The following is a 26,293-nucleotide window of genomic DNA, read 5'->3' as shown; positions in this document are numbered from 1 at the left end:
TGAACGCTAAACAATATGTTCCGTTTATTTAGCTTGAATCTTGTAACTTTATTATAAGGTACGAAAACGTGAGGCCCTTTTAGAACTGTTACTTATCTTCAGCAGTTCCACAATCATTGCATGAGAGTAAAACAAAAAATGATATCAATAGAAATTCAAACAACGTGCACAAAATACGTTACACGACACATGACAATGTAACCATGTTACAACCACTAAATTCCGCAAACATTCGCTTCTAGGCGTTCTCTGAGAAATACTTATTCTTTTCACTTTTGAATATTTAATTTGAACACTCTTATTTTCTGAAATGACTAAAATGTTGTTATTTCCTGAGTTTACTATTAATTTGTGATAACTTCTAAGATTCTCAAAACCGTCCTATAAACTAACATGTTCAAGTCTGTAAGATAAAATAGTAGACTCGAATATCGCGGGATTCATTTTTAAAATTAAGTTTGCAAAAGCCTTTACGATACACAATGATACGACTCAGATGCTGTATAATCAGAAGAAAAGCATTTTCCTGCAAACTCAATGTTGGTCAGTTAGCTATGTACACTAAAAAAGCTAATAGTATTTAGCAGTCTCGTAATAACAAATCAAAAGAGTCCTCCCATCAGTATTTATAGACGCACTGAACAACCTAAAAGGTAAGAAAAAGCAACACTGTTAGCTCCTATTGATTGGAACCTTTGATCATTTTATTAACCTTCTCTGAAGCTATTGATAATTTCATTTCCTTGCAGGAACAAAGAAGAACGTCATGGCGACCACAAACGTGCAACGCAAGTATTGTAGTATTTTACATAATAAGTTTGCACTTTTGCAACACGTTTTACGTATCGTGTAAATTAATTCGGTCATCTCAGATTTTCAAGAAGTGCCAAAGTATTGTGATTTGTGCGTGACAAAGGAAAGTGCACCAAGTCGAAACTTCAATAATATTACTTAATTTCCGATTGTATCATCTCGACATTTAACAAACACTTAAGTACCTTTAGATATATTGAAGTTCATCTAATCGCCTTTAGCAAAGTCCAAGGTAACATCATCACCGATGAGTACAAATGGAGCCCAGTGCTTCACTTCGCTAAATTTCTCAGACTCTCTCAGACACCTCATGGCGCGGTTCAGAGATTCACTGGAACTTCTTCCTTCCACTAGGTGAAGGTAGAAACTCTTCATGAACTCCACAGTGGCTTCGTCGTCAATTGCCCACAGGGACACAAGAACAGAACGAGCACCGGCACCCAAGAAGGCTCGTGCAATGCCAACCACACCCTCAGCCTTAATCTCACCATGGCCACTATGGGAACAACTTAACACAACCAGTCCTGCTCGCATTTGAACTCTCATCACATCATTCATTCTTAGCAAGAAGTCTTCTTCAACAAGGATGTGGGATGCTCGCATAGGGCTTGGTGCCAGAGCAATTTCTCCTGTTTCCATTCTACCATGTGCTGCAATGTGCACCAAAGCAACTGAGGGGAGTTTTCTCAACACTTGGGCTTTTGTTGCCTCTTTTCCAGTGAGGGGAATAGTGTTGAGTATTTTCCCAATCATCTGTACTTCCATCTTTGCAAATGGCAGCTCTTCTAGCTTTAACCCATAATAACGAACTTGCTCTAAGCATGGATCACCCACAAGCAGCGCCCCAGACTTCTTGTGGTAATCTGGTAAACAATCTCTGATCAGTTTCAAACTATTCAATGACGGAATGACCCGGATTCTGAAATACTCGCTTAAGTACTTTGAATTAGAATCCATGAATGCAGCATAAGGAGCCAAGCATAATGGACCTTCGGGAACAAATATCAGTTCATTGCCATTAATCAAGTCTTTGATGGGGCTAATGATAACGTCATACAGTGTTCTTAAAGGATTGGGATATGAGTGAGTGGAAAGATCTTCGCATCTCCCACCTATACTGACACCAATTTTCTCACGAGCATTGTGAATTAAAGACTCCAACACTCTGGTCGCATTTTCCTTCGAATTATTATCACTGATTTGTTTTCTTCTTAATTGAACATCTTTTCCATTTTGAATAATCCAGAAAATTATTTCTCTTTCGTGAACTGCCATAAAGACTGTATCTGAAGGGAGGCATTTTAATGTGTCGCAAGTCATTTTTTCCCCAGTATGTGGTGTTTTAGTTTCGTACTTTGAGTTCATAAGATCTCTTAGAGCTTGTGCACGTCCTTGCTCAGCAGCAAACAAAGCCTCAACTACGTCACCTTGTTTTAAAATCAGGCGCCATAATCTGGTATAAACCACATTATTAACATTGCGGTAGCTAATTGTCCACTCATCTTTACCTTGCAGATTCTGCCTAAGATCATTGAACAATCGGACGCTAGAATGATAACAATCAAGGGCTTTCTGCAGAGAACATATAGATTCAAAGCAAATACCAAGATTACCATAGGAACTTGCTTCTCCAGGCCTGTCTCCCACTTCTTTGGCAATTTTTAGATGACATTCATGGTACTCGATGGCTTTTTTGAAATCTCCCAGACTGTCATAAGCATTGCCAAGATTACCATAAGACATTCCTTCTCCAGCCCTGTCTCCCACTTCTTTGGCAATTTTTAGATGAGGTTCATGGTACTCGATGGCTTTTTTGAAATCTCCCAGACTGTCATAAGCATTGCCAAGATTACCATAAGACATTCCTTCTCCAGCCCTGTCTCCCACTTCTTTGGCAATTTTTAGATCTAGTTCATGGTACTCGATGGCTTTTTTGAAATCTCCCAGACTGTGATAAGCATTGCCAAGATTACCATAAGACATTCCTTCTCCAGCCCTGTCTCCCACTTCTTTGGCAATTTTTAGATGACGTTTATGGTACTCGATGGCTTTTTTGAAATCTCCCAGACTGTGATAAGCATTGCCAAGATTACCATAAGACATTCCTTCTCCAGCCCTGTCTCCCACTTCTTTGGCAATTTTTAGATCTAGCTCATGGTATTCGATGGCTTTTTTGAAATCTCCCAGACTGTGATAAGCATTGCCAAGATTAGCATACGACCTTCCTTCTCCAGCCCTGTCTCCCACTTCTTTGGCAATTTTTAGATCTAGTTCATGGTACTCGATGGCTTTTTTGAAATCTCCCAGACTGTGATAAGCATTGCCAAGATTACCATAGGAGCTTCCTTCTCCAGCCCTGTCTCCCACTTCTTTGGCAACTTTTAGATGACGTTCATGGTACTCGATGGCTTTTTTGAAATTTCCCAGACTGTCATAAGTATTGCCAAGATTAGCATACGACATTCCTTCTCCAGCCCTGTCTCCCACTTCTTTGGCAATTTTTAGATCTAGTTCATGGTACTCGATGGCTTTTTTGAAATCTCCCAGACTGTCATAAGCATTGCCAAGATTAGCATACGACCTTCCTTCTCCAGCCCTGTCTCCCACTTCTTTGGCAATTTTTAGATCTAGTTCATGGTACTCGATGGCTTTTTTGAAATCTCCCAGACTGTCATAAGCATTGCCAAGATTAGCATACGACATTCCTTCTCCAGCCCTGTCTCCCACTTCTTTGGCAATTTTTAGATGACGTTCATGGTACTCGATGGCTTTTTTGAAATCTCCCAGACTGTCATAAGCATTGCCAAGATTAGCATAGGAGCTTCCTTCTCCAGCCCTGTCTCCCACTTCTTTGGCAATTTTTAGATCTAGCTCATGGTACTCGATGGCTTTTTTGAAATCTCCCAGACTGTGATAAGCATTGCCACGATTACCATACGATCTTCTTTGTCCAGCCCTGTCTTCCACTTTTTTAGCAATTTTTAGATCTAGTTCATGGTACTCGATGGCTGTTTTGAAATCTCCCGGATGGTAATAGGCGTTGCCAAGACTACCATAGGAGCTTCCTTCTCCAGCCCTGTCTCCCACTTCTGTGGCAACGTTGATGTAACAGGTTCCTTCTTCTGTGTTAGCTTTCATATCTTTGGTAGTATTCGGTAAAGTGGTGGTATTTTTCTATGAGACAAAAACTTATGTCAGTTAATGACGAAAGCATGAATATTTACCCAAAAAGTGTACAAAGTGCTAAATCGGGATTTATAGCTGAAAGTATCGATACCGTTCCAAAACAACGCTTTGGTGGTTAAACAGGTCTAGCCTGAACCAATGAACCGGTGAAAGTCTTGGGAATCTTTATTTCGTGTGATAGTATGGGCAATGAACGGAAGAACTTTACTAAGAAAGTGGATAATCTTAAGACAAAACTTGCAGCTTGGCGTTTGCGTGAACGTTCTCTGTTTGGGAGTGTCTCAAATTGTTTACTCAGCTTCCATGGATGACACTCCAAACAAATATGCATCTCTAACCCAATCGCTACCTTTCCAATTCTTATGGAAAAAAACAGACAAAAACAACAGAGAAGTTTTATATCAGGATTGTGGCGATGGTGGTTTGCGGTTGAAATTAAGTCCATGCGCTTAACGTGGACGCTTAACTGATGACGAAGAAGATCATACTTGGTCAGCAATTCCAAAATTTTATTTTATAAAATATGGGTTTTTTTTAATTTTCTCTTATGCTCCAACTATGTTAAGAAATTTCTAAAGGATTCAGACATACCATCCTTCTACAAGGATATCTTGTTTTCTTTCCTGGACTTAACAAGTGTTTAAAACTCTCAGGATGAACAAGAGATGATTCTCTTTAATAATAAAGATATCCTCATTAACGGGAGGACCGTTTTTTACCACAATTCCGTTGAAATGGGTGTCTTTACGCTGCATGATGTAATTGACGCCCACGGTAGTTTTTTTTTACAGTTGAACTGTTCCAACAGCGTTATGGAATTAATTGTAATTTTTTCAAATATTTGCAAGTAATCTCTGCGTTCCCGAGCACCTTACGGAAAAACACCAAGGAGCGTGCTAAGCCTAATGTCAACTTTTTATTCGGCAGCACGCTATTTTAATTATCCTCGATCTTAACCATCAACTTCTTGAAACTTAGCTGTAAAGACTATTATTGGCTTTTTCTCAATGAACGGAAGCCTCTGGCCACTGGTCCAGTAAAATGGGACCGCAACTTTGCTCCGACGGCTTTGCCATGGAACCAAATCTTTAATAGAGTGAAGGCTATTTGTAGAGAGAATCAACTGAGAGAATTTTACTTTAAACTAATTGATCGCATTGTCGTTACGAAGAAAGAGCTTAGTCTCTATGGAATTACAGACAATAATAGATGTTTCTACTGTGGTGAGGCTGACTCAGTTCTTCAAACATTTCAAAACTGTAGTACAACAACTTCTTTTCACAATCGGCTGTTGAACTAGTTCAATGAGATGCATAACAACTCAATATTCCCGGGAAACTACGTATTATTGCTTGGTATGGCGTGCGGGAAGGGTAATAACAATGTTAGAAAATTTAATCTATGTTTATTATATGCTAAATATTATCTACATTATCACAAGGTAAATGCGAGGAATCTTGACTGGATTGAATTTACTACAAAAGTAAATTACAAGTTAAGAATAGAAAATCAAGTTTCTGGTATTCTTTTATGATGCTTCTTCGCATTTTGTCCTGTTAATGCTTTTAAAAGGCATTAGATTGATAAAAGGACGTGCCATTTTAAAGATAACGGTAATTTGCAATTTGAAAAATACATGTATTGCCATTACGAATGTAAAGCTCCTTAAAATAATTGTTAAAAGTAAGTAGGGTGAAGAAGCTGTCTTGTACTGCAAGTCGTGTTAATAGCTCTGTTGTATTGTATGTAGTGTACGTAGCTTTTGTTATTGTTTTAGTGCAAAGTAGCAGCAAAAGTATCTTAAAGTGTAAGCAAACATAATAAAATAAATCCATAAAAAAACCAAAGTATATTAATTTTGCCCTTGGATTGCGATGGCTTTGTTTGAAGTCTAATGTTAGAATTAAAAAAATATAATTATGCTTACAATTATTCCAGGGCGCTGCCAATCAATATACCCTTCTTCTGTATAAGAGTGGTTGGTTATAATATTAATAATCTTAATGTTTTACTTCCTTAACATAGAGGAGAGACGTCAAAATGCCTTCGTTTTGTTGAATGCGGCCTTTGTATAGTTTAACAATATAGTTACATAAAGAGTGAAAAAATTGTAAATAGTAAACACAAGGTAAGATAATATATACATGTACTCGTTACAAGATAAGATAAAAAGATAAAACCACCCCTCTCCCCTAATCACTGATGAACTGGCCCTTAACCCGAAGCGCACCATTTTTTCTATCAATAAAATGGGGGCAAGGGGTGGTCTCAATTTTTAATTTAAATTGTCCAACATTGTAAGTGTTGAAGTAGTTTGATTAGCAATGGTCGCTCCCAGTAGAAACCATGCCTTGTCGCATTTCCAAACAGCGTGAAGAGAGGTGAAAATGTGATGCGGAGCGGAGTGTTGCCGAAGATCTTCATACATCTTCATACACGTTCTCGCTGGCAAATTGACGTAAAGATGAGCACGTACGTATCGCGGAATTGATAACTACCGTAGTTTCCATTCGCTATCTCCTCGATACAGTAAAAAAAGATTGCGGACGATGTTTATTCATATGCTTATGCTTTCAGCAGCGCGTTTTCATTTGATGTGAGCACAAGCATAAGTTCTCCTTTTTGCGTTTCCATTTGACAATCACATCATGAGCTCGAGATTTCTATCACTTGCTAGATGACGAGGGCTGAGCTCCACTCAGCTATCACGCATACAAATCGAGAGCGAATAATCTAATTGTTTGAGTACAAATCTACAAGTTGTTAAAAACTTTACCTAAGTTCTTTTCACGGACACTTCGAAAAGATAAAGAAGCGGCCGCCACTTTGTTAACAACCGCAGGCTACAAGAGTACGCGCACTCTACAATTAGATTATGAGCTCCAGATTTTTTATGAGGTAATAGTTGATGAGGCCTTCTGCCTCGTCAACTATCGCCTCATAGAAATCGAGAGCGAATAATCTAATTTTTTTAAGTAGAATTCCGACTGAAATAAACGCAAATAACGGTTTCTAGTTATTTTTCTACGCATTATTGAACTTTACGTTTCAACGAAATCAAAGGTTCAAAAACTTCGGAAAAACGTCCACAATAGTATATGAGTAGCTCAGCCAATCAGATTGCAGCATCTGCATTAGTGTAATACTAGAATTCTACTAAAATAAAATAGATATTAAGTAGCGTAGTCAATAAAGAGAACAGCATTAGTGACAGAATGCTTGTATATATAGAGAAAACGGATACAAACAAAAAGATGTTTTCTATTTCGTCTTATTTTAATTCTCGAACTGTAAATTATCTTTGCTCGAGTCATTGTTACGTTAACAGCTCGTGCTAGCTCTTTGCTTCTAATTAAGCAATCGACCACTCTTTCTATTGGTTTACTGGCGCAATAAACTACGCGGGATGTTGGGAGAACACGAGAAAAGTTTGTAAATCACTCGCCTAACGGCTCGTGATTTACATACTTTTCGAGTGTTCCCCCAACCTCCCAAGTGGTTTATTGCGCCGGCGAACCCAAAGAAAGAGTGGTCTATCGCTTTTATGAAATAACTATGGAAAAAGTCTGTCAATGAGGAGAAAATTTATTGTACTTCCGTGATCAAGTTGCTTATTGTCATCAAATTCGTGACATGACGCGACAAACCAATCACAGCGACTGAAAGAATGAAAGCACAGACTCCGACCCGGATACGAAATCCGCAGAGCAAAGCGACGAAAACATTTCACGCTAAGAAAGCTTTAAGAAAAGAAAGGAAAAGGTTATCGGTGAAAGGCAAAAAGCATATTAATTCACTCAAAGGAATCGGTGGACTCGGTCATCACGAAAGTAAAAGGCTATACGAAAAGTGTGCAAATAGTCCAAACTTCATGTGCTGCGAAGTGATTCAACGCAATTTTAAACGATAACTTTCCAAAGTTTTGCGAATGGAATAAAGGTTAGTAACAGAAACGCTGCCTCCGAAATTTATTCCGAATATATTTACTTATGCTGGAGGCTATGAAGTCCGTGTTTCTCTCTGTAGTTTGCTAAATGAAAACTATTGCTTGAAAGCTAAGCTTGTGGAAGTCAAATTCATTTATCGTGTTATGGATGCATCCATTGAGTTTGAACGCAAAATTTCTGATAGAAAGAAATCTCTTCCCTGCTTTTTAGACAACCCAAATTGATCAGTCAAGCCCAGATGACTTCGTCCTCCACAGACCGTGGAAAGCGCCGAAATAGGGGTTTAAAACGTCCGTAATCTTAATCTCAAGCGTAACCGAAGTCGGCGTAAAAGTTTTGCCGTGGTGTGTTGGTAAGATAAAGATAAAGCTTTATATGACCAACTTCTGGTCCTGTTTTTCCTTGCAAATTTCCGTGTATATGTTGAATGAAAAGATATTCGTGTTATTGATATCTCAGCCAGCGAAAGGCAAAACTGTTTATTACATTTGTTATCGCTAGAGTTCCGAGTTGCCTAGTTTCCGCGTAGAGCTGCCATAGATCGAAAACCGTTGTTTACCGGTACAATAGAACATAGGTTTAGCAACTCTATTGACCAATCAGAGCGTGCGTAGTATCTCAGTTATTTTATAATGAGTAATAGAAGTATATTTCATTGCACGTTTCCGTACAAGAGGTTTCTTGTACAACTTATATCAAGTCCGGCATTATTTAATCTTCCCTTTAAAGCCGAGAATATATCTTCCTCTAGCATTACTTACCTTGCCCTTCACGGAGAGAGTTTCGGGATTGCTCTTTCCTTCTTGTAATTTAACTCGATCTCCAACACACCTGGCTCGTAAATCTAGTAATGTCTTGTTAGCCTTGTCAATCTGCTTAGGGTTAAGGCACATGACATAATTAAAATATAACGGGTCAAGTGACTGAATATTCCCCCAGCTTGGGGAATATCCGAGTGATGTTCCCCGATTTTCAAGACTGCGCGTATTACGAAAAATATTTGGAGGATAATAAGCACAATAGCCTACATTTGGCGCGACAATATACTGGGATATTTGTCAAGGGACATTATATAATAGCTTCTCGGAGCTGATAATGTCTGTGGACAAATATCCGAGCATATTTTCGCGTCCAATGGAGACAGTTGTTATATATACTAAGAAATTCGTTTAATAACTTCTATTTATGTTCATATTATTTATTGCGTTCGACGAAGGAGAACGCATAGTATTCCCAGGGGATTTAAAATGTCCCGCGGTTATCGATCGCGGTCGATGCCATATGATTTCAGGGTTTGGACGCCATCTTGGAGTGGCTGCCTGCCTGGCTGGCTGGCTTGCTGCACAAATGGCCTCGATCTCATGTGAGAGTTTTTTGGCCGCCGGGAACTGGTAATGGCGCGTTGCGTGCCAAATCTACAAATCAAAGGTCTTGTTCTCACTCATAACATGGAGAAATTATTGCTTTGAGATTTAAAATAGAAAGGAAAAATACAAATCAATGTTCACGTGGCCTCAGAATGGAAGATCAACGAGTACAGAGTCCTCAAACCATAACGATCGGTTGTACGTTTTCAAGTAAGTTAAGTTCTGAATATCGATCGCGGAGTTAAAGCAGTTTCCCGGACTTTAGAAAACAAAAATAGTAATATACATTATTGTATGGCCAGCTCTGTGAGCGGGCAAGATGAATCAAACCCTGCGCTGTGATTGGCTACCCGAGCGGGCAAGATGGAGCTATCTTGCCCGCTCGGGACTACCCGCCGTGTCCCGCAAGAAAAATTTCCCCGAAAGCCATATAATAAATCCTTTACTGGCCAAGCTTGTTCGGTCAAGATAACTGGACATTGGCCTCGTTCTTTTATGCCAGGGTATGGACCTCGACTCCGTCTCAGTCCATAAACACGCAAAAAAGAACTTGGCCAATATCCAGCTATCTTGACCTCACACTTGGTCAATAACCCATATGTATTACTTCGAAGTTGAATTTAACTTTTGGAACGATTGCTAACGCCACGGCCGATAAAATGAATGCAACAGTCGGAGACGTCGTCGGCAAAAGCTCAAGCTGTCGCTTTAGTGTGAAGAATTAATTTGAACATGCTGCTGTGCAGTGAAGCGCGTTAGCGAAAATTTTGAACATTTTTTGCTTTTACATAGGTTTCTTCACCTCGGGTGAATAAAAATTCATTGTTATTGAGCTTGCTTTTAAATTTCTTTTCAATTGGTTCCGTGTATTTATGAATTTATGAATTTAGGATTTAAAAGTGAACAGAAACTTGTTGCACGTTGGATTGCTGCATATTTAATTTACGGCGACCTCCACGCGGTTTGTTTAGTTTATTCGGTTTCATTCAGATATATTTTTTGGAGTCTTATACAGCTATCACAGAACTGCTGAGAAAAGAACTAAGTGGTTACTAATTTAATACGGTTGAAATACGATTGATCTGAAAAATTGGCTTGTTTTGTCGCGTTTTTGATTTACAACTTTAATCTTTCATTCGCAGCGCTGTAATGTTTCGTCACGCGGCGAAGAAATTATTTCATTTCTTGTTTTCAAATTGGTTGTTACTCGTGTCTTTCGCTTTTATTTTCCTTTGTTTTCTCAAATGTTGGCCGTTATATATAATACAAGAATGGAAACTTTTCGTTTTGTCCTCTGAAGTCAATGAGTTAAAACTTATTTCCCCTATTCAGTTTTCTCGGCTTCTGTTGGGCATTTTGTCGCACGGCAATGAAGCAATATAATTTCTTGTTTTCTTATCAGTTTTAGACACCAGGTCGAGTTCTTTTTGTTGATATTTTTTTAATATTTTGGCCCTTTATTTATTCAACTTTAAATAAGCGATGTCGACTTGAAACCCGATCTTGTGTGTGTGCTAGTTTTACATACCAGTTCATGAACAGTGTGCCAAACACCTCATTTATCATGAATTTGTGTAAGTATTACAATTAAGTGTTCTTTTGGTGTAGAAGTGAACACTATTATTATTAAAATATGTGTTCGTCATGACAATCAACAAAAATAAATCCGGCTTCAAGAGTAATATTAATTCTGAAGACAGTATCCAAAGGTTTTAACTGTATTGACTCGAACGCACTCAGCTAATCCATGATTATTACTAGTATTATTTATATGAAGAGGGCACGGTAACGAATCCTACAATCTGATTGATTTTTTAGCCTGGTCCGGATTTTCCTATCTCTAACCTTGGTCTCGGTAACGTCTTCATATCGGGTGTTATCGTCGTGTTGATCAATTTTCGTGAGTGAACTAACTGTAATCGTCAACCTTTGCCCTTTTGTACACTTCCATCGACGATTTATCAACACAAGGCAGTGGCGGATCTAGGGCCCTGGCCCCCCTTATTTTGGGTAAAGAAAGAAGAAACCGCAGAAAGAAGAAAAGCCGGCAAGGCAATCAAAACAAAACCTGGGTCCCCCCTTAGCTCAAGGTCTGGATCTGCCGCTGCAGTGTTATCTCCATTCACTTAAAAGTGGCGAGGAAAGTCACCGTAAGTAAATTCAAACAAGTGCTTTGTTTGTGAGAGTTGTTTTGTTGTTTGTAAGTCGGCACTGTGATGGTGCATCATCTTGTGTTTTTCTCGACCTATTATTTTCACTAAAAAACGGGTCAATTTCAGTCGAGGCTACCTCTCTGATCGTTGGTGTATTTGAGAGAGTTTCTGTTGAATGCACTTAACGAACTTCCTCGCTTTCTACTATTTAATTTACGGTGTAAAAGCCTGATTTCAAGTGATTCCCAACAACTGACAGAGTTTGTTTTCGTAGTACAACTTCAAAGTTTGCACAAAATTTAAGCATTTTCAAGACCTCGCTCGCCTCCATATCCTCGTGTCCACGTGACTTTAGTCACGTGGACAATTGGTCAATTGACGACGTTTGGTGCTACAGGAGAATCTTTGTTTACAATATTTGCCTCATTACCATAAGCGATACAGTTTCTGATGGAGCTACAAAGAGATTAATACTTAATATTGAAAGGGCACAGCACCATTAACTGTCCCAAGGAATGTATTGAATACGCGATGTATTGAATACTTTTTGTGCGACGAGGGTTTACACGTAAAGGCTCAAAAATTTTACAAAGAATGTATGGGCTCATTAACGCTTTTGCCACAAAGAAATTTTGATGTTTTTGAAAGCCAATTTCTCCTCGAATATTACACCCAAAGAGCCAGAAATTTCACCACTTACTAAGTTTCACAAGCTCTTAAAGTTTCTCTAGTAAAATCGTGTCTAGCATGATGCCTTCTATGCGGAAAGTCGTATGTTAATGACGAAAAATGTAAACAATGACGTCAGCAAAGATTCGCCTATTGATTTTGGAAATACGAGTTTCAACCACGCTGTACAGATTTAAGACACTTTCCTTATTGATTTTTCGCGGGGACTGGGATGAAGAGCGTGGAGACTACTCAAAAGTTTGTAGCTATTTTTGACAGGCCGTTTTTAGCGTTTTATTTTGTTAGTGTCCGAGCCCTTGGTTCACGCAACTAACATGCGCTTAAATCAAATTTGACAACAAATAAGAGGCTGAAAATGCTGAAGTGACGGATTTCAGTCACGCAAGAAAAAAAATCTAAAGATGACAATGAGTGGATTAAAAAACTAACTTCTAAGATGCATTTTCTGCGAATAAGCAGACCGGTTTAAGGTTACAGTATACCTTCGGGTCGGCAATTTTCTTCAAATTTGGATTTTTGGGTCAAAATAGTGGTCGAAGAAAAATCTCTAATTTCTGAAAAAAATTTTTGAAAAAGGCTAAATATTGGCGGAGAAATGGTGGTTTTATGTTTTCACCGGAAGTAAAAGTTTACCTCTTGATTGACAGCCCTATAGCGCGTATGCAATCAACCGAGACGATTTTCGCGGGAATTACCTATATGGATGTCACGAATTGACTACTCAGTTGATCAGTATTAGGCGTGTCTCTATTAAGTTATAAGTAAACATAGACCACGTTTAAACCATGGACCAGTTCGAAAAAGCGAAAACAGCGAAGAACGAATGAAAATACATCAATGAGTGAAGAAGCGAAAGTTCGCCACGCGGATGAAGCTATAGTTATCGTATAAGGCGGGCAAATATCCGTGGTAAGAGAAAAGAAAGGTTCTGTAAAAATTTCGGAACTTGACAGCAATAACAGGGATGCTGACAGAGACTCTCCTGATGAGTCCGATATCGACGAATCGTCGGACTCATTGAGACCATTTGAAATATTATCCATGCACAGTTGCCCACACACAGTTGCTCTCCGCGCTTTCTTGTGTTTGTTTCCTTCGCTCAGCCACTCTAGCGTTCGTATCCGTTTTCAGTCTTCTCCATTTTGCCAGACCAGCTTCAAGAAAAAACGAGCTACAGAAAAATTATCTCTCTGCCTTCGGTTCCTTGAGCGCATTGCGAAACACAAGAGTTTTTTAGAGATTCGCGCGTAAATTTCACCAGGAGGTTAACGGTAGTAAACTTTCTCTGCACTGATTGGCTTAGTTATCTGAGAACCCAGTTGAAGGCGTTTGTGGGCGGAGTTTGTTTGCGAAGCAGAAAATTTTTCTTAGCGCTGTTTTCTCGAATAAATGTTTTCACTTGAGGCAGACACTTTAAAGAGTTATAACTCAAAGGGAATTTGTTCAATTGCTCTTAAATTTGGACAGTGGCTAGTTTAACATATAAACTACAAAAGCGTGTCTGGGAATTGTTAATTTCGAAATACTTTTTCTTCGAGAGCGATTTTTGTACGATCACTCCACATTTTTTTAATCCTATTTCGAAAATGTTCTGTAACTTCTTACTGCAATTGAATATGCCAAAACGCAGACGCGTTTTTTAAGGGCTTTGGGCCCTGAAACCGAGGAAAAAATTAAATTGGCGAAAAACGAAATTCGCTTTGACTTGTAGCTTTCGAAAGGTGATTCGGGCGCTCGCATTTAGTGGTCGTGAAAAATTCGATAGTTCATTTCCTTTCAAAATTCTTGGTATAGTTTGATAGCCAGCCCCATAAGCTTTAATTTGATATAGGGGTTTCGGTACCTACAGCTTAAACTGCACGCGCTACATCGCTTGCGCGCGAGACACCCCTGAAGGTATACTGTAACCTTAACTGGCAAAAAATTAATTGTTAGGTTTGTGATCAATATCTTCCTGTATATATACCACCATGGTCAGATCAGGGCATCAGGTCAGACCGAATTGGCTTCGTAATGCTTCCGAAAGTGTGACGTTTGCATATCTCTTATTTTACATTTCAGGCTTAGCATGGGAGTAGCCCGTGTACATCCTGATGTACACAGTCTAAACTTTGAAGCAATACGCGAATTCTGACCCAGAACTTATTCTCGTTGACTGGTTTTCGATTCTTCTGATATTAGTATCATTTCAATCCATGAAATATAACAACAAACAACAGATTTAAGGGCCCATTAACCGATTTATGCGCGCGCTCGCGCGCGTTGCTAAGGAGGTGAAATTTCACTTCCGGTTACTTACGTCAGCCTGTGCGCGGAAAATAAAAACAACTCAATAACTTCCAAATTCGCTCACATTTTATATGTTTTTCTTTGTGTTTCACAAAATGCAAAGTAACAGAAGTACAAGCAAAGACAAAATATGAGAAAAAAGAAAAACAAGAGCAATAGAAAGAGAAAAACTAACTCCGTGTAGCTGTGTTTGATCTTACCGAAGAGCGCTGGTAGTGTAAATTGCGCACGCGCTGATAGGGTAACTTCCCATATATATCGGGCGCACTTCCGGTTTCGTTAAATGCTAAAGGAAACGCGGTTTTTCATTAAATCCAGCGTTTTTGGACGGATTTCGATTAAAGCCAACGCTGGAAACATAGCTATGCATTCCTTTTTCGAAATCATGCTTTTTTCAGAAAATTACCAAACTTTTAATATTTTGAAATTCTCTCAAAATCTGACCTTTTAGAAATGAAACAAAATCTATTCATAGCGTAATGAAGATTTAAATTAAAATATTAAATCAATGAAAAAAATCTCGGTAATGTAATTTGCCTGGGAGCCTTCGCGTTTTTTCAGTATTAGTCACGTGACCATGGGCGTTGCCTGAAGACGTCATCACTAGTGCTGCTGATCATGAAAAGGTTAAAACACATGAAATAACTCTGAAATAACTAAAAATGATGAGGTTATATGAGAATAAATTTTCCTTAGCAACGGCTCGAAAATATCGGTTAATGGGCCCTTAAGCTTAAATTGTCTTAAACACAGAGCCGCGTGAACATTCCTGAAATGGAAGACATGGAAAATCTAGGGATTGCAATGAGCCGATTTAAAACTATTGCATGATCCATACTTTCCGAGAGGAAGAGAACAGGTATAACTTACAAAAGTTAATTAACAGCAGTGGCGGATCCAGACCTTGAGCTAAAGGGGGGGGGCAGGGGGGCAATATCCAGTCTTTGAGCTAAGGGGGGGGGGGTTCGTTTTTGTTTTTCTTGCTTGCCCTGCCGGGTTTTCTTCCTTCTGCGATTCTTTTTTCACCCAAAATAAGGTGGGGGGTGGGGTGGGGGCGGGCCTCCCGTCCCCCTCCCCTAAATGCGCTACTGTTAACAATAAGGGTCGAATCGGCCCTTGTCAAATTTTATCCGTAAAATTAACGGAGGTGAAAATGTATCCTGTCTAGTTGATCTAGTGTTACGCTTGCACTACACTTGTTTGGTTTGGCAGTGGATTTCTTCGCACAAGTGACACGAGACAGCCCAGGCATAGGGCCTTTGATTCACTATACGGACCTCCCAGCTAGTAAACAACAGATATCTTTAAGAAACACTAATCTATCAATTGCTATGTAATAAACTGAAATTGGTAAGTAACGTGGGCGGGTAGAAATTAATGTAAACTAGCAAACCTAACAGGCGAAGAATACTGTGCACGGCATAGTTATCCAATGAGTGACTTATTTCGAGACTGTAAGAATCAAAGGATATTTTTTGTAGGAAATTTGAATGAGAATTTGGCACGTTGGAGTACAAAGGGATTTGACCTCACGTGAAAGTCAGTGCGAGAAAAAAATCACAGCAAAGTCATCTTGGTAAACCTTTAGAAAAATGGCGGCTCTGTTGATCTGAAGAAAAGGCAGCCTAGAAATAGTGTGTAGATTAATAATTTTCGAGAAAGCAACATTTCACTTTTGTTACAATTACACAATTTAATCTCTAAGTTGTTCTCTGGGTTGCCAAGCAACTGAGCGTATAAAAATTGGCTTTCAAACTCTATATTATTTCCTAAAACTATTCTTCCTTTAAGTCGGAGATGGCTATTCGTTTCTCCTGATGAGAATCTCAATCAAGTTGCCCCTTGAAGTAACAACTCATTCTTTCAAGACTGTACAGTGGAGAAGGGGTTTGATGGAAGCCTTAGGTTTTTGCAATTACAATTTACTTTGAAATCATTGTGACTTTTGTAAATAGCCTGAAGCTACCATAACCACGGCTGTAAGACTTCTTGACGCCTCATTATGCTTAGCGGGATTTTAGCGGCATATATATAAGGCAGAGACAACACAGCTTTTTGTAATTTACCTCTTAACAACTTTCGCTGGAATCGCTATAGGTATCATGATAGTTCCTTTTACAGCTGGCAAAGAACATGAATAATTGATATTATAAAGGATACTGCCAATCCCTTCTCACACCACGACATGGCGTCTCGATAACACTGTAGGTGCTCACAAGCACTTGCACCTGCAACAAATAATTTAATATCAGGTCACAAAATACTATCTACAATATTAATGCACAGGTGGAAACACCCAAAACCTGATTTATTCTTGTAAAAAGCCATATTCGTAATTTGGTATTGAACTCGAAATAGCTTGAAATGGAGGCTCATGCGAGGGAATATTGCTGAAAAGATATTAATGTCATTTGCATTTGAAGAATTCGATACGAAAGCTGCTTTCCATTTAACAAATTGAAGCCCGTTTTTCATGCGTCTACCCTGTTATTGATCATGAATTTCATCATAACATTGTCAAAATAGCTGTGGATCCACGAGGTGATAGCCGAGTGGATCCACAGACTAGCTACTTTGACAATGTTATGACGAAATTTATTGTCAACGACAGGACAGACGCATGAAAAACTGGCGTCAATTTGTTTTTTACAATAATAAATCGTCAAATTGTCCGCTCAGCCGCTTTTGCTCGTCGCATCAACATCGCATAAGTTATAAATTAAGGCGTCTGTTTGCTTCTTGACATCAAAAATTAGCCAACGTAACGAGCGCGCGATAATTTCTGCAGTTATTGTAAAATTCATGTTGTAAATTAGTTGAGTCAAGGATTTTACCTGTTTCTATGGCCTTAATCAAAGTTGTTTCCAAATTGACTGCAGCCGTTGCATTATTCAGGGCCTCGTGGAAATTCCCTGAGTAACAGAATTGAAAAAAAAAAAATTTTCTGTACAGAAGACGAAGAAGTAGCGAAAAAGTGAAAACGATAAGAGGTCACGAGGTTGTAGAGATATGCAATGTGCGTGTCTTCTTTCAATGTTCAGACCCCTCTCAACTTAGTGGCACGCAACGGATCTGTTCCGATCCTTGAAATACGGATGACTCCCAATAACTCAAACCTCCAAGGGCACGTTATGGGGAGTCATCGGGTGATGGGAACAAACGACCGGGCAGTAGGGAATAAAACTGTTGCGTTTTAATTAGGTTTAATACTGAGAAAGAGTAAAACTTGAACGATTCTTCGCCAACACAGCAGAGTAAATTAGATCTGAGGGTAATATAAAACAAGACAAGCTAAACAGCAGACCAAGGAGGTTTTGGATTACCATGGCCTGAAGCAAGCTGAATTGCAACCTTTGTCAAAGCTCGTCTTAGATTGATAGTAGGGACATTCCAAATACAATTAACATATTTTTTATACAGCAGCATCACTTAGCATCTCTCTTGACTTGACAATTAAGTATTTATTTCTATGGACTAATAGTTTTCCCCGGAAAGTTAGTTTCCCAATATAATCTGTTCAAATGATAGTTTCTATTATAATCATTGAAAGGCTGAACGCAAAGAAAGCAACAACTTCTTTTGATTGTTGGGTAAATTTGAAACTGACAAGATCAAAATCTTACCGAAATGGTAATACGCTGTTGCCCTGTTGCTGTACAGCTTGGCATTCAGCTGGAAATCCTTACAGTTCACATAAATTCCTTCTGTGTAGAAGTATATCGCGTTACAAACTTCTTTTCTTGCGAATTCTTTGTCACCTTCCTCCTGATAGACTTCTGCTATCGCTGAAAAAGCAAAACAGATTTGATTAGCAACTTATTTTGTTCGGCTAAGTATTGTTTAATTTGTTTCCATTACATTGTCCATTTTCTTGCAGAGTGAGACAGGTCTTATGCGCCACTTTGGCGCAAGGAGTTAGGTGAACGTGAGGAGAACACAGCTATGCACAGCTAACATTATGTATTACTAGATTTTATATCCGAGCCTGACTTAACCCTGAAAAACACGTCTGAATAAAATAACATTTAAATCTTTTAAGTTCTTTTCTGTGAAACGGTCTGTGAGTTGTCACTTTGTTGCAGTAGTTACCATTTTAATTTAAATATCAAATCTGTAAGGTATTTTATCGAAAAAGGCTGGTTTACACTAGCGCATAAGCATAAGCCGACATGCGCAAACGCGGTAACATGTTGATAATTTGCGACTTTTGTCTGGGAAAAGGCGCTAATTATCATCATCTTGCTGCATCTTCGTATGTCGGTTTATGCTTATGGGAATGCGCTAGTGTAAACCAGCCTTAAGTCCACCCCAGTCTTGCTACACTACTACGTAGTGGAAGATAAAAGTGGTCAACGTGAACAGTTGTTTGCATCTCGGTGAAGCTTTACATGTAAACCAAACGGTTAATGATTTACTCTTTTGTTAAAAGGAAAAACAAGATATGAAATCACTGATTAACGATCTGATGTGGCCAGCTTTTGGGTCGAATTAAAATACAGTTTAAGTGGTACTATGATCAAATTTTTGCCCCTTGAATTTTTAGGTTAATCATAGAATTCTACGAAAGATTAAAAATACCGTTTACCGTATGCAGATATCTGCATTAGTTCTGGTGATGTTTTTAAAAGTTTGAAAATGTGTTAACTACGCAAATGAGAGGACTGATGACGTCATACACTCAACCAAATATTACATCAAGTATGTAAGTAGAGCTATCTCGGTCCAATTGCAGCAAAAACCATTGAAACTTGGTAAGCTATTTGTTCTACATGCAACGCACTTATGACTATAATAGTTTCAGTTCCCACTGAAACCCACTCTTTTCCAGTTCCCTCCAGCCTAATTTCAATATTTTAGTGATTTTTAGTTCGAAAAACGTTAAACAAGGCCATGAACTCCACCTAAGATATTTATATGCCAGCTAGATCATATTGATCCGGTACCATTGGCAAATATCAATACAGAACGCTACAGATGGCCAGAAAAGCCTTCAATATCAGGGAGACCTGGAACCAGTATGTTGCCATGGTAACAAATATGTTAGGTTCATATTGTGGAGCACCTATATTAGAATCGTACTGCCAAGAATCAAACATTACTGATTAAACCTAGCTGAGATATCTTTGTTCAGCACATTTGATCAAAATATGGTTGAGTTTATGACGTCACCACTTAGCCAATTTGCATATCTTAAAAACTTGAATGTCTCTGGAACGAAAAGAGATATTTGAAAATAGTAAACAGCGTTTTTCTTCTCGCAAAGACTACTTGTCTAAGTTTTAAAAATAGCTTAAATAGGAAGGATGCGATTTTCTTCATAGTACCACTTAAATGCTTAATTGTACCTTTTTGGTACACTTCAGCTTCGGCGATATGGCAGCCCGTATGATCTCGTCAATAACTAATCAAAAAAATATTATTATTTTTTGTTATCCAAGGGTTCCCCCGGCGATCCAACCGCTGACCGCGGGGCTTGGTTCGTTAGCCATTGGCCATTTCCGCATCTCCCATAATACACCTTGTTTGCCCCCCAAATTTCTGCGTAACCTTTGTTTCCCCTCTCTCCTGGGTATTACAGTCGTCCCAAGAGAAACTGAAGCCAATACTTATGCAAAATTTTGGGGAGCAAACAAGGTGTATTAAGGGGGATGTGGAAATGGCGAATGGCTCAAACTCCCACCAAAACTTACCCAACAGGTTCGATTTGGTGTAAAACTACTAATGTGTTATATAATAAACTAATCGGCATTTATTTTCTTACCTCTTAGAGTATCATGATCAAAATCAAGTTTTTCATCAGAAGGGCCTGGGCCTGGAGCTGGGCCTTGGGCTATGACTGCTAATACGTCGGGAAAGGAAACTTCACTTTTTTATTGAAAAACTCTTTTATAGAGCGGTTTTCATTTGAGTGTTGAAAAGTAATTGGTTTTGTATAACTATACCCTACACGATTGGCTGAAGAAACTTGTGCCACTTTTACAGCCAATCAGAAGAGAAACCAAAACCAATCCTTATTCGTTCGCACACGTTTTCCCGCGCTTTGCTTCAGTTACATGTTTTTACTTAGTTTTGATTGGTTCACTGGATTGTCTGTGACCTTTGTAATTGGCTAGAGTGATTACTTTGGTTTAGGTTTAGTAACGATACTCAATTGAAAGCTGCTCTATTTCATAACTACCAGCAATAACTTAAAACACAATTAACATTAATGACAATTACTAACAAATAACGTTGCAAAGCAGCAAAATAGTTCTGTAAAAGAAGGTCTGGGGTCTGTCTTTTGTCTTGTCTCGCCTCATTACATCTTAAGTTATTTTTCTTTTTTACCGTTTCCAGGTATTAAGGGCATCCAAGCCTCGTAAATTACAGTGGATGATATTAGATTTCCACAGTCTGCATTGTAGACCTTGTTCACTCCAAGATAACATTGCGCTTCAAGTTCCACGACTATTTTAAAACCAGTTAGTTTGCTTTGAAATATTTCATACGTTTACACCAGCCGCACACTGAAACTGACGATAAATACTCCATTTCTTGTCAAATGTATATCCAGTTTTGCCTTCTTACCTGCTAAAACATCTTCATCAAAATTCACTTTTGCTTCACGTGACTTAATTTCACTTTCCGCCATGACTAAAATACAAAGGAAAACAAATATTCGTATTCTTTTTGTTCACATTATCGAATCTAGCCATATTAGTCTTTTTCTAAACCTCACTACCAAACACCATTTATGAACATGACTGTCTTGAACTTGCTTAAAGTCAAACAATCCCGTTTCAATAATCTTTCATGACAGCAGCCCGCCAGACTCGGTCAGTTACAAAGATGTCAATTTGCTTGTTAAGAGCGTGTACAAGGGAAACAATTCTAGAGCGCTGATTTCTACAATAGTAAAAATAGGTCAGGCGATAGGGGTGCACCTAGTATTTAAAACATCGATGTGCCTCGTGACCATACGAAAGTATGACCGTAGTACACGTGACAGAACGTTCTATAAGAGCACGATGAAAGTTTCCAACAGAGCCGTCAAAAAATTGTATTTAGCCTTTGGCAGAAAGGCCAAGTTTTGAATGTAACGGTTGCCTGACTTGCATAGAAGTCACAAGTAAGAGTTTATACTTAACTAAGGTGGTCGTTTTCAAACACAAAACCGAAATAGAAGTTACTTTTACCTTGATTCATAACATTTTATCGGCACGGACAATCAGGCGTAAAAGAGGTAAGATTAAAGAAAGAAGTCAAAACGTATTTCTTCGAACGCGCAGAAAGTTTGCACCAGCCCTCCCCCCCCCCCCCCCCCCACAAATTCAGTAAACACGGTTGACTAAACGTTTTGCATATGCATTCTTAATACCGGCGAAGGAGACTGCAATTCTGCATCTTCGCTGTCGTCCGTTGTATATTTGTTTTATCTCTACAGAGGGTTCAAATCAGAGAGCTAAGCAATAATCATATAGAATACCTACCTCAGGCCTTCAGCTGGGCTAAACAGAAAACTATAATTCAGATGACTCGCTAGCCTATGGAGAAAAGTTTACAGCAATTACTGCACGGGTCCGTGAGAAACATTGAAGGAGCTTGAGTTCCTGAATCTTCGAAACTTCTGCTAAACGTACGTTACCATGCATTGTAAAACGGCTGAACGTGAAACCAAAAGTTTAAGTACAAATAATCAAATAGGGGTTTTTCGCTCATTCCATGAAAGATCAGCACATCTGGCTCGTGACCTAAGCTGGCGTGTACACGTGATGAATAGTGTATGAGAAAGGATTCGACAAGTCACCTGTATGTTACTTACTTGATTACTTGGTATTTTTTGTTAGTTTTTCATCTTTGATTACGAAAACAACTTTATTGCACAAGTGTTTAAACACCAAATGACTATAAGCTATGTCAATCCGTGACACATGCTGACTAGTTCCCCTTGTTCTCCTTTCCCCACCCTGCTCAGAAGAGCTGTAAAGACAGTTTCCTCGCAGGCTACTTTGCGAATATCACAAAAACCCTAGAACAGCGGAAGTCTATCACAGTTTATGCATCAGTCAATTCCAGCAGTGCCCATCCCCCCCTGGGAAACCGCGGGGCATTTGCTCACGTTGTCAGTCCCGGGGGTGGGGCATCCGCAATTTTAACGCGGCCCGGGAGCTGGGCATTTGCATACCCCGGGGCGACCCCCGGGCATTCGACAAACGTGTTTTGGAAAGTGCCATGGATGAGTTCATTGGGAAAGACGAGGCATTTGTCGAACAATGGCTTGTCCGTCAGGGACTAGAGAAACTTGCAAATGTTTTTTAAGGTATGTTTTCTCAATTTTAGATATTTCTTCATTACTTGTAAGCATATAAATGTAAGCGACAAGGTGAACTATATTTTGTTTATCACAAAACAATCACTGCCGTGAACACGACTATTTCGCATTTCGCATTCAAAACTAGCCGCCGCAATCCAAGCTATTACCTAGCAAACTGTTAAAAACAAATAAAGAAATAAATATAATCAGAATGAACTAACACGTACTGTTGTCCTTGACGTCTTACCGTTGCATTAAAATACTGAACAGTTGACCGTTTTATTCACTGATTAATTAAAAAACTGCAGAAGTGTTGGGAGGCGACGATCCCAGGGGCGGGACATTTGCCCTCATTCTTCGTCCTCACCCCGGGGCATTTAGACAGCTTATGTGTCCCCACCCCGGGGAATTTGCCCATTTTTTCTAAAAAAATGCTAATGCCCGGGGGTTAGCCTGGGGGAGGGATCGGCACTGCTGGAATTGACTGATGCATTACTGTTCTCGTTCAGACATTTTCTTTTTCACTCTTGATTAGTTTCAAGGATTTATGTCGTAACAGTGAGCAATTCTCAGTCACCAGCGAGTAAAGTCATCAACAAAGTACACATTAACACCGCTAAAAGTCGGATACGACATAGCTCCACTAAGATCGCCTAACTTGGCTCCTTCCCTTTGAAAAACACACAGTCGCCCTTCGAAAAATGACTACGAAACAATTGAATCATCGGCTATAAAGTTGAGGCCGGAAAGCACGTTTGATACGGGAAGTTGAATAACCTTCAATAAACTTCGGTGAAATCAAGTGATCAGTGTCGCAATTTCTGGATATTTTATACATATGACTGAGTAACGTTGAGAAACAAGCACACACAACAGCAGCATTTTGAAATATTACGCAAAATTTGAATACTTCATTGCCCACGAGAAACCAGATCTAAGATACAGACAATGCATATGGATTCAAAATGCGTCAACAAAGATTATGCATCTATTATGTATCGAATACGTACCTCAGCTCAGACCTTCACCTCAGCTGATCAGACAGAAAACTATGATTGAGATGGTCTCAGATGACTTGCTAGCCTATGGCGAACAGATTACAGCAATTACTACACGAGTCCTTGAGAAACATTGGAAAAGTCTGAGTTTCTAAATCGACTAGGCCCTTACCGTGTATAGAAAATGACTTAAAGCGAAACCAAGAGTTTTAAGTACAAATAATCAAATAGGGGTTTTTCCCTCATTCCATAAGAGATCAGCGTATCTGGCTCGTGGCCTCCTAGTATTAATCTGATATGTACACGTGATAAATAGTGTAAAAGAAAGGATTCGAAAAGTCGCCTGTATATTAATTACTTGATTTTTTGTTAGTTTTTCATCTTTGATTACGAATACAACTTTATTGCGCAAGCATTTAAACACCAAATGACTATCAGCTATGTCAATCCATGACACATCCTGTCTAGTTCTCCTGATGCTCTCCCTTATCCCACCCTGCTAAGCAGAGCTGTAAAGACAGTTTCTTCGCGAGCTACTTCGCGAATATCACAAAAACCCCTACAACAGCGCAAGTCTATCACAGTTTACTGTTCTCGTTCAGACATTTTCTTTTTCACACTTGAATAGTTTTAAGGATTTTTATCGTGACAATGAGCAATTCTCAGTCACCAGCGAGTAAAGTCATCAACAAAGTACACATTAACACCGCTAAAAGTCGGATACGACATAGCTCCACTAAGATCGCCTAACTTGCCTCCTTCCCCTTTGAAACACACACAGTCGCCCTTTTAAAACTAAATACGAAACAATTGAATATTCGGCTATAAAGTTGAGGCCGGAAAGCACGTTTGATACGGGAAGTTGAATGACCTTTAATAAACTGCAGTGATATCAAGTGATCAGTGTCTCAATTTCTGGATATTTTATACAAATGACTGAGTAAAGTTGAGAAAAAACACATACAACAGCAGCATTTTTAAATATGGAGCAAAATTTGAATGCTTTACTCCTCAGGAGAAATCAGATCTACAATAAAGACAAGGCATATGGATTCAAAATGCGTCAACAAAGATTATGCATCTATTATGTATCGAATACGTACCTCAACTCAGACCTTCACCTCAGCTGATCAGACAGAAAACTATGATTGAGATGGTCTCAGATGACTTGCTAGCCTATGAAGAATAGATTACAGCATACACGAGTCGTTGAGAAATATTGGAAAAGTCTGAGTTTCTGAATCGACTAGGCCCTTACCGTGTATAGAAAATGACTTAAAGCGAAACCAAGAGTTTTAAGTACAAATAATCAAATAGGGAATTTTCCCTCATTCCATGAGATCAGCGCATCTGGCTCGTGACATCCTAATATTAATCTGGCTTGTACACGTGATCAATGTAATAGTGTAAGAGAAAGGATTCGAAAAGTCGTCTGTATGTTGCTGACTTGATTACTTGGCATTATGTGTTAGTTTTGCATCTTTGATTACGAATACAACTTTATTGCGCAAGTATTAAACGCCAAATGACTATCACCTATGTCAATCCGTGACACATCCTCTCTTGTTCTCCTTGCTCTCACTTACCCCACCCTACTCAGAAGAGCTGTAGAGACAGTTACCTCGCAGGCTACTTCGCGAATATCACGAAAGCCCCTACAACAGCGGAAGTCTATCACAGTTTACTGTTCTCGTTCAGACATTTTCTTTTTCACGCTTGAATAGTTTTAAGGATTTTTATCTTAACAATGAGCAATTCTCAGTCACCAGCGAGTAAAGTCATCAACAAAGTACACATTAACACCGCTAAAAGTCGGATACGACATAGCTCCACTAAGATCGCCTAACTTGCCTCCTTCCCTTTGAAAAACACACAGTCGCCCTTTGAAAACTAAATACGAAACAATTGAATATTCGGCTATAAAGTTGAGGCCGGAAAGCACGTTTGATACGGGAAGTTGAATGATCTTTAATAAACTTCAGTGATATCAAGTGATCAGTGTCTCAGTTTCTGGATATTTTATACATATGACTGAGTAACGTTGAGAAAAAACACATACAACAGCAAGATTTTTAGATATTAAGCAAAATTTGAATACTTCATTCCACACGAGAAACCAGATCTAACACACAGACAGTGCATGTGGATTCAAAATTCGTCTTGTGTATCGAATACGTACCTCAGCTCAGACCTTCACCTCAGCTGATCAGCCAGAAAACTATGATTGAGATGGTCTCAGATGACTTGCTAGCCTATGGAGAGTAGATTACAGCAATTACTACACGAGTCGGTGAGAAACATTAGAAAAGTCTGAGTTTCTGGATTCAAAATGCGTCAACAAAGATTATGCATTTATTATGTATCGAATACGTACCTCAGCTCAGACCTTCACCTCAGCTGATCAGACAGAAAACTATGATTCAGATGGTCTCAGATGACTTGCTAGCCTATGGAGAACAGATTACAGCAATTACTACACGAGTCCTTGAGAAACATTGGAAAAGTCTGAGTTTCTGAATCGACTAGGCCCTTACCGTGTATAGAAAATGACTGACAG

General features: G+C 39.0%; 1 protein-coding gene across 5 annotated transcripts; it reads right to left on the bottom strand.

Moving 5' to 3' along the window:
- On the bottom strand, positions 1-26,293 carry LOC149117255 (uncharacterized). 5 transcript variants are annotated; one of them, XM_089276937.1, is made up of 10 exons: positions 26,111-26,293; positions 21,915-21,968; positions 21,013-21,078; positions 20,207-20,284; positions 18,069-18,230; positions 17,280-17,357; positions 16,606-16,673; positions 8,708-8,818; positions 999-3,987; positions 1-646 (listed from the first exon to the last, which is right to left on the bottom strand). In XM_089276937.1, exons 3-9 carry the CDS (start codon positions 21,074-21,076, stop codon positions 1,021-1,023), a joined length of 3,528 nt encoding a protein of 1,175 aa, XP_089133063.1. In that variant the 5' UTR covers positions 21,077-21,078; positions 21,915-21,968; positions 26,111-26,293; the 3' UTR covers positions 1-646; positions 999-1,020. The 5 variants fall into 5 exon arrangements, with proteins under 5 accessions (XP_089133063.1, XP_089133060.1, XP_089133055.1 ...); XM_089276934.1 differs by lacking the exon at positions 26,111-26,293 and adding an exon at positions 24,840-24,999; XM_089276929.1 differs by lacking the exon at positions 26,111-26,293 and adding an exon at positions 23,749-23,820.

This window comes from Orbicella faveolata, unplaced genomic scaffold, assembly GCF_042242905.1.
Source record: "Orbicella faveolata isolate gen_17 unplaced genomic scaffold, um_ofav_v1 contig_12, whole genome shotgun sequence".
Lineage (NCBI taxonomy): Eukaryota > Metazoa > Cnidaria > Anthozoa > Scleractinia > Merulinidae > Orbicella > Orbicella faveolata.
The sequence above is the reverse complement of the archived record's forward strand: the minus strand, read 5'-3'. Positions and strand labels throughout refer to the sequence as shown.